At 54.2% G+C, this 10427-nt stretch overlaps 1 protein-coding gene across 2 annotated transcripts in view; it reads left to right on the top strand.

Annotated features, from left to right (window-relative positions):
* Positions 1 to 3903: 3903 nt before the first annotated feature.
* Positions 3904 to 10427, top strand: part of PRKAG2 (protein kinase AMP-activated non-catalytic subunit gamma 2) — a 138748-nt gene continuing 132224 nt past the window's right edge. The window contains exon 1 of one of the 2 annotated variants that reach the window (XM_077302819.1): positions 3904 to 4080. In XM_077302819.1, the coding sequence (XP_077158934.1) occupies positions 3976 to 4080 (105 nt within the window). In that variant the 5' untranslated portion in view covers positions 3904 to 3975. The remainder of the gene's footprint in view (positions 4081 to 10427) is intronic. The other variant, XM_077302820.1, reaches the window with a different exon arrangement.

Here is a 10427-nt window from a genome sequence, read left to right as displayed (position 1 = left end):
ACCACAATCCCGCTTGAGCCTGCTGGGATCTGGACAACTTCCAGGTTCTGCTCTCAGAATTCAAAGACTGCTTGTTGGAGATTTTGGGAAGCCAAGATCCCCCGTCCAACTCCCCCTTCCGACTGTGCTCCCAGCGAGCAGAATACGTTTGTTGTCCCCAAGTTTGCGGTCCAGCCTCTCAGGGCAACTCCTGCCACCTCCTGCGTTCCCTGACAGAACCACCCAGGCAGGCTGTGGTTTCGGCACAGCTGCCAGGAGCCTTTTATTCACGGTCTCAGGTTTCCCTGTGCCGCCTCTGCTGGTCAGCCTCCTCTTGGGTCTGCTCCAGAGACAGGGTGATTGCTGGCTCCACCATGATGATGCTGGAAAGAGCAGCCTTCGCTTGGCTTTCCCTGAGTCTTGTCTTTGGGGCGGTTTTGAAACCTGCCCAGTCTGAAGGTTCCTCCTGTGCTATCAGCCAATCAGCTTCCCCGTCCAAGCCCTGCAGGTAACTCTCGCTGCTGGCAGAAGGCCCTTGCTGACATCGGTTCAGGTGCCAAGCACTAAGACATCCGTGTGGGAGCAAACATTAATTACGAGGCATGTCAGTCAGAACTGCCAGCCTAAAGCCGCCTTGTCCTCGAGTGCAAGAGAATCCAGTACGGTGGAAGGAAGCTGGGGACGCAGGGATGGGATGCGCGTGCGCAGGAAAGATGAATTGGGATTGCATTCCTGCACCCAACTCCAGTGTGCGTTGCAAGGCTGGGGGAGGTTAAAATAGCATTGCCTATCCATTCTCCTGCACGGCCATTGATGGGCTCAGAAATCTTGGACAAGCACATGGAAAACTGCCCTTCCAGGGTGTCTAGATCCCCCCCCCCCCTGGCCATTGAGGTGTAGGGTTGGCAGCTCCAGGTTGAGGAACTCCTGGGGATTTGCGGGAGGGGGGGCCCGGGGAGGACAGGGCCCTTGGTTGGGTGCAATGCCCCAGTGTCCACCCTGCAAAGCACCCATTTTCTCCAGGGGGACTGGCCTCACTGTCTGGAGATGAGCTCTAATCTATGAGGATAGATTCAAGTGGGTCATCATGCTGGTCTGAAGCAGCAGGACAGGTTTAGAGTCCAGCGGCACCTTTAAGACCCACTTTGTTCTGTAATCTTTGCTCTCACCCAGATGAAGAGCTGGTGAAACTGGAAGCTCCAAAGAGCCCTCCCACTTGGACTCACGAGTTTATTTTGGAACTTACGTGATTTCAATGATGTTGCGATTTGCCCTGAGCCTGTTGAGATAGGACGGGGTAAAAGTTAAATAAACAAACAATGTTGCCTCTTGACTCTTCTCCAAACAGACGCCATCGAAAGTCGATTAATTATATATTAACGCACATCCTTGTCAGGCACCGCCCAAGCTGGAAGTACACGGAAGCTAATTATTGACCTGCTTTGGGAGTCATAATATTTGGTTTATTGCGTCTCGCTTTGTTGGCGCAGCCGAAATTCCCAGGAGCGCAGCCCGGGATCAGCGTTACAAATCCAACCTGTTGGAAGTTGAAACGGAGTCTTTCTGAAACTCTGGAGCCATCGCTGGCAGCTCAAGAATTAGCCTTGGAGGGAAGTAATCTTCCTGGAAGAATGCAGACCATGTTCATCTAGACCGATGCAAGTGGAAAACTGAAGGAGTGCGTCATGGATAATAAATCATGGATTCCTTATTAGCAGATAGAAATTCTGCGGGAACAGCTGTCCCCAGATCAGATTGCAACATGCTTTCACAAAACCCTTCATGGCACAGGGTTTCCTGAATGGGTGGCAGTTAATTTTTTTTATATTTTAAAATTTGTTAAACATTTATTGGGTGATATGACCACACAAGGAGCCTCTTGTAGCACAGGGTGGTAAGGCAGCTGATATGCTGTCTGAAGCTCTGACCATGAGGTTGGAAGTTCGATCCCAGCAGCCGGCTCAAGGTTGACTCAGCCTTCCATCCTTCCAAGGTTGGTAAAATGAGCACCCAGCTTGCTGCTGGGGGGTAAACGGTCATGACTGGGGAAGGCACTGGCAGACCACCCCGTATTGAGTCTGCCATGAAAACGCTAGAGGACGTCACCCCAAGGGTCAGACATGACCTGGTGCTTGCATAGGGGATACCTTTAACTTTATGGCCTTATAGGGTCATGTCGACTGCTTCTCTCCTGCAAATGGCCAATGATGGTTTGGAGGAGTAGCCCATCCTTTGAAGTTTTTCAACACACCCTATTCACTTTCTCTTATCGGTTCTACTTAATATTTCTGGTAAGGGGTTGGAGGAGGAGTGCGTCTCATGGCTTAAGTGCCAAGCACTTAACACCCATTCAGGGTGGATGTCCCACCCCTAAGTGCCTCCTCCTCCAACAAGTTTGCCTGTCTGTCCAGTGGCCAGCCAATCACCTTCTAGCCCCTACCCCTGATCACCCCTTCCTTTTGCTTCCCTCTGAGGCTTGGAGGCTGCAGCTCCCTGCCATGAGAGGTGCCCCTGCTGGGGAGTTCCCTAACAGCTGCCTGCAGCCTTTCTAGATCCTGGGGGATGTACCCCAGGCTCCCAATCTAGCGCCCTCCAAATAAATAGCTTGGACTGTAAAATAATTTGTCAAGTGTGTTTCTAGTTTGCTTTCCCCAACGTCGGTAACATCTGGTTCCCAAGGTTCATGCAATTGAAAGCTGGATGCTTTTTGTTCCGGGCCGCAGGATTAAACGCGATTCATCCCAGAGGACGTGTCAGAGACGCCAGGGCATTGGGCACGACAGGATAATTCCCAGCTTATGGCTGTTTTGCCCTTTCGAAAACGTGCCAGTCTTTAAAGGCAACAACCAACAACTGGACCTTGACAGTGTAGAAAATCCGCGAAGAAAACGCTTCTTTCGTTTCGTTTCTTCTTTCGCTTTCGCTGCCACCGGAGCCCCTTCGGATCTCGCGAGCTGCCGATAGCGCCACCTAGCGACGGCCGGAGTTTCTTGCAGCGGGAAGGTTGTTATTCTAAAAGCGGCGAATTTCGCAACTGTGTCCGCCCACGGGCCCGGAGGCGGGAGAGGCGCTCTCAACGCAATCCCTCCCCCCCCCCCGGAAGATTTAGTCCGGCCGAAACGCTGCCTGTGCAGAATTACTCCAGCGTAAACTGCAGAAATCCACGGCTAAGTCTCTCGGAGCACTCTGTCGCCGATTGCACCCGAACCCCACAATGTGCAAGCAATGCAAAGCAAAGCAATGCAATCAGCCCGGCAAATGGCCCACGCCCGGCCTCGCCTCCGCCCCCGCCCCTCTCCGAGCCCCTCGGTCGCCCTTGAGCCGCGCGGAAGAAGAGCCCGGAGGACCCCCCCCCCCCGCGGGGCAGGGCTCGCGCCGGAGGCTGCGGGGATGCGCTGGCCGTAGCGGGCTGAGCCGGCAGGGGGCTCGCCGCGACCTTGGGAGGCGCCGGGCGAGAGAGCGGGCAGGGGGCGCCTCCGCCTCCTCCGCCTCGGCTCGGCGGAGAAAGTTGCCAGGCGAGATTTCGGCACTTCCTGCTCCGCCGCCGCCCCGAGCCCGCCAAGGAGCCGCAGCAGCAGCAGCAGCAGCAGGGAGCGAGGCGCCCGCCCGCCCGGAAAGGGAGCCCGAGCTCGCCGGCGGCCGCTGCTGGGAGGAGAGCCCGCTGGGCTGCAGCGCCCGACGACGCCCCCCCGGCCCGGCCCGGCCCGGCCCGGCGCTGCACTGCACTGCCCGCGGGAGGCTCGGCTCTTCGCTGGCGGCCCCCGCGCCCTCCCTCCCTCCCTCCCGGAGCGGGAGGCAACTGTTGCGCCCCCTCGGGCGGCGGGCGTTCCCCTGCCCCGCGGCCTGCGCCGCCCCCTCCCTCTCTCCCTCCCTCCCTCCCCCGCCCGCCCCGCCCCGCCCCGCCCCTGCCCCTGCCCCTCCTCGCTCGCTCGCTGTCGGCTGTCCCGGTCGGGCCTGGCCAGAGGTGCGCGGGGCGGAGGCAGGCGGCGTCGAGCCATGGGCAGCACGGCCATGGACGCCAAGAAGAACGAGGCGGCGGGCGGCGGCGGCGCCAAGAAGAGCTCCGGCCCCAAGAAGCGCATGCTGCGCGTCCACATCCCGGTGAGTGAGGGAGGGAGGGAGGGAGTGCGCCGCTCCCCGCCAGCCTCAGCCACGGAGGGGGGAGGGATGCGCCCCCCACCCGCCGCCGCCGGGGGCCCTGGGGAGAGAGCGGCGGGCTGCGGAACGGCGGGCCACAATCCGGCGCTTGGGTGGCCCGTCGGGCCCCCTGTGCTGGGGGGGGGGGGAGCTGGATAGCGCCCCTTGGGGGGTGGGTGGTCTGCGGCTGGATTTCCCCGTGCGCAACAGGAGCGTCTACTTCCCAAGTGCCTTCAAAGGGCGCACGTCGGGCGATGTACCCGCAATCCACTTTCCGAGCAGGTTTCCCTGTTTCGCCCGAGCCCCTCCCACCTTTGCCGCTGGAACAGGAGAATCTGCTCCTGAAGAGCAGCGCGCACGTGGGATGAGGCTCTTTCATCAGACTCCAGAAGCAGATCTTGCAGACTGCAAACGCGCATGGAAAGTGCATTATCTAACCTGCGCAGAATGGTCTGGATGGGCCAGACACGCCGGCTCTGGGAAGCCGAGCAGGGCCGGCCCAGGCTGGGACTTGGATGCCAGTGGCGACTCAGAGGCAGGCAGTGGCTACCCGCCTTTGCTAGTCGCTTGCCCAGACAACCCCTGGAAAAGCCTTCCACACCGACTGCTGCCTCGGACTGCTGACGGCCAATGCTGGGCCCATCTCCCTAGCGATGTGAGGTGCCCCCAGTTCCAAAAACAAGCGTTTTTGCGGTGTCATACTTAAAGGATTGTGTGTGTTGTTGTTGTTCAAATCTGTTTCTGATCTCCGACTTTAAAAACTGGTCTCTCTTCTGCTCTGCTGAAGACTTAAAGGTTAAGAAGTGTTTGAAACATACAAAATATTTGGACACTGCAGTGAAACATGCAAACAAGAGAGAACAGCAAACACAACCAGGGAAGAGGTCCAATAACAATTAGAGGGGGGAAAGACCAAGCAGGACAGCAACAACAGCACCGAAATGGAGGGAGACGGGTGAACCTCCTTGGAGAGGCCGTTCCAGAGTTAGGTTGGTCCAGCTAGGGGGGCAGAGTGCCTTGGTGGGTCGTAAAGAAGGGAGTCGGATTTCTGAAGTGGAGCATGTTCAGATGTAATTTGGGGGTCCTGCCCATAAGGTTCTTTGCTATCTGGGAACAAGCTCAGTTTCTTCGCCTGCCTACCTGCAGATCAGATATTGCTGATTAATAAGTGGAGTGCTGGGGAGGGGGGTGTGGCCTGAGAAGAAAGCATGCCTGCTTATCTCCAGACCGTACATTTTGGCAAAGAGCCGGAAGACAATCGCCACCGACAATCCACGCTGGGGATTTGGGCTAGCTTTGTGAACCTTTGATTCTTGCCAGTTACCATGTGAACGCCTAGGCATGACTGCCATTCGACAGGCAGACGTGCATAGTGGCAGTCCATGTGCCGTAACCTGACGCTGTGCAAACCAGATCACAGGCGCCTGTCTCTGTGTCAATTAGTGGCTATCTCCCTGTGGGTTTCAGGGCACCGTCATTAGCGCAAATGAGGCTCTCCGCTTGACACAAACACACACTGGAGGGTAGATGCGGGGAGAGGAGAAACCTGTTCTTTTGAAATGGCTTTTGTGTTGCTCTGAATTTGGGAAGATGACTGGAGGAGGGCAACTCGTTTATGGCACTAATTTCGGCCCAAGGCCCTTTTGAGTGGACGAGGCTGACCTGTGAGTCCCGCATCACGCTAAGCACCTTGGCTAGGAAATGGTGCCAGTTTTCACATTGAGGGCTGGCCCCGATCATGTTGTGAAGGAGGCCTCTCTTTGCTGCGTGTGCCCTCGTGCTTCGTTGACTGCCCTCCTTGCAAAGACGGCAGGTTGGAGTCACAGTTGTGGTGGGGCTACGGCGATGAGTCAGCATGGTGGCGTCCACGTGCTTCCTGCCCCTGAACGACAACAAACGCTCTTGGGGAAGTTCGTTCTCTGCTGTGCATGCTTCTTGGGGGAGAGGGCTCTAGCTGAGGGCAAGGCAGGGCAGGGCTTGCAGTATCAGATATCCCGCTTCCCTTGCACTCAAGAGAAGGGATCTGGGGGTGTGAGAGCGAAGGGGGATAGAGTAGGAATAGTCAAACTGCGGCCCTCCAGATGTCCATGGACTACAATTCCCATGAGCCCCTGCCAGCATTCGCTGGCAGGGGCTCATGGGAATTGTAGTCCATGGACATCTGGAGGGCCGCAGTTTGACTACCCCTGGGATAGAGGGTACTTAGGCTGTCCTTGCCGAAAGAGAGCCAGCATGCATTATCCTGCCCTATGGGATGTAGTGGCATTTGTTTATCTATCATACGGCTGAGTTATGCACAGGGGTCACATAATAATACAAGACCTGTAGCTTGAACAGGCTTTCTCGCCAGCCCTGGAAGGGTTTCCTGAATGGGTGGGAATTAATCAAATTTTAATACATATTTTAAATGTGTTAAACATTTATCAGGTGATAAGGCCATATATGGTCATGTTGGCCCAACCACGCCTTCCAAAATGGCCAGTGATGGACCTGGAGGGGGTGGGGAGGGGAGGGGCCCCCGGTGGGCGTGTCCTCAGCTCTGCTTCCCAACCCTATTCTACACAATTGCGCCTCTTATGGGGTTTCTCAAAGCCTGAAGGACGTTTCAGGGTTTTCTTGATAGTAAAAAGTAGAGAAAGGCTGAGTTAGAGCATCAGACTAGGATCGTGGGGCCCAAGTTCAGGTCCTCCCCACTCTGCTATGGATCTCAATGGGTGCTCTTGGGCCAGTCCCCTACTGCCAGGCTAACCTACTTCACAGGGCTGTTGTGAAGTTAAAATGGCGGAGAGGAGAATCACGTCGGCCGCCTTGGGTCCCCATTGGGGAGAAAGGCAGGGGAGAAATGGTCAAATAAAATCAATTTAAAAGGCTGAGATTGGGTAACCGGCCCAAGGTCACCCAGCAAACCTGGGTCTTGCAGATCCTGGAATCTGCCACTGGGAAGTGGGAGGGGCCTGCTGTGTTTGAATCAGGTCTAATCGGGCCCTCCCGGCCGCACTTGTTGTACTGGACCAGGCTCTCTTTCTCTCCGAACGGGCACACTGAGAGATGTTCTAGGTGGCTTCTCTCCAATTTTAGGAATTTGCTTCCCATGGAAACTTGGCAAAGCTCGGGCACATTTTCCAGAGTGGATTGTTCGACCTTTGTGTTTGGGAGGGCTTTTTTTGGAGTCCTGATTAAGCTTGCACAGGAAGGTTTAATTGGGGTTTTTAATTTAATCAGTATTTAGAGCTTTTAGTTGCCATGGGTGGGGCTGGCAAAATCCCTTCCGAATTTGACTCAGGGAGGGAGGAGGGAGGAGGAAGAGTTCCAATTCTCCCTCCTGTTGCCCCTAAAAGCACTGTGATTCTACCACCCATAGACAAGGTAGTGCTTCTCTACATATATCCTGAGAGTATCCTTGCGTGTGTAGAAAAAAAACATAATTTTGGGAATCACCCCTAAAATCACCCATTAAAACACCATTAGAACAATAGCGTAATATCAGATGGCGGACGATAAGATATTACCGCCCCCCTGCCCTGTTCAGCATGAGTCTTTCTCTCTCCTTCTGGGAGCGAGGGACTTTGTTAATTCCAGCTAGAGATCCTCAGCTGACAACACCGGGTACCACTCTGGCCTCAACCACATGCCTGGCGGAAGAGCTCTGTCTTACAGGCCCTGTGGAAAGCTGACAAATCCCGCAGGTCTCATAAATACCCCGACAGGAGATAAATATTTTGAAGTTGACATCCGTAAAGTTCTTTCCATAAATGCGATGGACGCGCTGTTTCACAATGAACATCGTTGGTGCTTATTTGCTACCCAGCAATTTGTTTTCAGTTTGTTGTCAAACATCTTCCCCTCAGTTGGTTCTTCCTGGAGATGTGGAGCAATGTTGCTTTTTCTTGGCAGGCAAACTGCACTGTTTTGCTGCTGGTGAAATCCCGACTCCTTCCCCCTCCTCTGTGCAGAAGTGTTGATGGTGAGAGAGATAACTGCATAAAGCGTGGCTCAGCAAAGTCGGGGATCGCCGGTTAGGTCTCTGGAGCGCTTCTGGTGACGTGACTTCTGCTGTGTCATTTTCACCCAGTAAGGGGATCTCCTTAGCTGCCTCCTTGTGCTGGAGAACCTGGAGGCACAGAGCAGCTCAGGATCCACCCCTGATTTTCTTGCTAGCTGCACAGCTTCTCGGAGAAACCTTATCTAGGTGCCTATCCAACTGTTGCCTATCCAATTGGTTGTCAGAACTGCACATGCCTCTGGGAACAAAAGTGGGTTTGGCCCTGCTGGGAGGACGTCACGCCTGTGTGATAGTTTTAGTTCGTTGGCATAACTCTGCAAAGAGTGCTTTCTTGGATTACTGGCAACTGTTCACCTCGCTTTCTGTAAAACATTGGAAAGAAGTTCTCTATGCCCCGTAACAGAGACAGAGTCCAGTCGCACCATAAAGACTAACAAAATCTGTGGCAGATGATGAGTTTGCATGAGTCACTGCTCACTTCTTCAGATACAGCTGCAACATGTGTCCTTCTGCCATAACTTGGAGAGTGGAGGGATTTCAGATGCCAAATGACAGTAGTAGGCATGAATGGAGTAGGTGTGATGTGGGTAGAAGGTGTGGGGAAATCAGCGTTGGAAATGAGACAGGAAACCTAGGTCCTGATTCAGTCCAGGTGGTTTTATGGTCTTGAGCGTCATTATCAGTGGCAATTCAGGAGGCTGTCTTTCTAATCTTCCTTGGAAATTCCCTTGTAAGAGACAGACTAACATGCCCACCCATCTTTATCCTTAGCCTTGGGTTGGGAGGGGGGTTATGGGTTGTCTGAATGTAGCCAGGCAACTTATAGAGAAGCAAGAATCTCAGTGGGGTTGCAGTAACGTGATGATGGGGAGTCATTTGCCACCATGTGCAAGGCCACTGTAGGTACTCACAGCACAGTATCTGTGCCGGGAGGCCACGAGGCAGATGCTTTGGCCCAGGGGTAGTCAAACTGCAGCATTCGCTGGCAGGGGCTCATGGGAATTGTAGTTCATGGACATCTGGAGGGCTGCAGTTTGACTACCCCTGCTTTGGCCAATGGAAGCCGTAGATTGCCAGATCTACATGGGTGTGAGCGCAGCACATGGAGTGTTCCTCGTATCCCTGCCCTCCTGCGAAGAGGCTCCATGTTTTGCTGCGGTTGTACAAGAGAACTTTTTTCCCCATGCGTTCTTTGCTTGACATTTAGTCCTCAACGCCTACTTAGATTGACTGTTCCCCCTCTCTCCCCCTTTCTTGGCTGTTACTAAGGGTGTGATTTCTGTGGTGCCTGTCAGCTCTGGAGTACTTGTCAAGCGAGCTTTCCTTGAAGTTGTTTTTCTTCCCCCTCTCTCGTGTGAGTTGTCGTTACGGTGAGATCATGCTTCATGATTATTTATTATTCAGGTGTGGAATGCTTCCTGGATTCTTCGACTGACAGGCGAGAGGTGTGGTGGGTGGGAAGGAGGGAGGGAGCGTTCAGAGGGTGAGCAAGATCTGAGCCCAGAAGAAGAGTTGTTGTTTTTTTATACCGTACTTTCCACCATCTGGGGGCGTCTCAAAGCGATGGTCCCCCAGATGTCTGCTTGTGGAGAAGGAGCGGGGAATCGAACCCGCTTCTCCAGTTTGTAAGTCGCTGCTCTTATGCACTTCACTACACTGGCTCCCTAAAGTAGCTCTTTTAAGACCAACCAGATCTCCGGAATATGAGAATCCAGAGGAAGTGTGCATACACACAGAAGCTCACGCCTTGAATAAGACTGTGGTCTTAAGGGTGCTGTTGGACTCAAATTTTGGCTGCTACTGCAGACCAACTGGTCCACTCTTCAGAGTGTCGCAGGGCCCTGGTCTCCTTTGGCAGAGTGTTCCACCAGACTGGGGCCAAGGCTGAGAAGGCCTTGGGCTTGGTTGAGGCCAGTCCCTTTTCCTTTGAGCCGGGGATCCAAAGCAGGTTTTGGTCAGATGATGTTAATGCGCTTAATGGGCCTATACAGGGATGGCTTTCTGATGCTATAAAACAGGGGTAGTCAAACTGCCGCCCTCCAGATGTCCATGGACTACAATTCCCAGAAGCCCCTGCCAGCATTCGCGAATGCTGGCAGGGGCTCCTGGGAATTGTGGTCCATGGACATCTGGAGGGCCGCAGTTTGACTACCCCTGCTATAAAACATTCCAGTCTCCACAGAAGGAGCGGCATCTGTGAAAGCCTTGATGCGTCGCACTGATATTGTGAATCATTAATGCGGTTCTTTTGATGTGCATCTCCAAGCAATGTGGAGCATGTATTCCCAGAAGACTGTTGAGCTGATCT

The sequence above is a fragment of the Paroedura picta genome, chromosome 11, assembly GCF_049243985.1.
Source record: "Paroedura picta isolate Pp20150507F chromosome 11, Ppicta_v3.0, whole genome shotgun sequence".
In the NCBI taxonomy this organism is placed as follows: Eukaryota; Metazoa; Chordata; class Lepidosauria; order Squamata; family Gekkonidae; genus Paroedura; species Paroedura picta.
The sequence above is the reverse complement of the archived record's forward strand: the minus strand, read 5'-3'. Positions and strand labels throughout refer to the sequence as shown.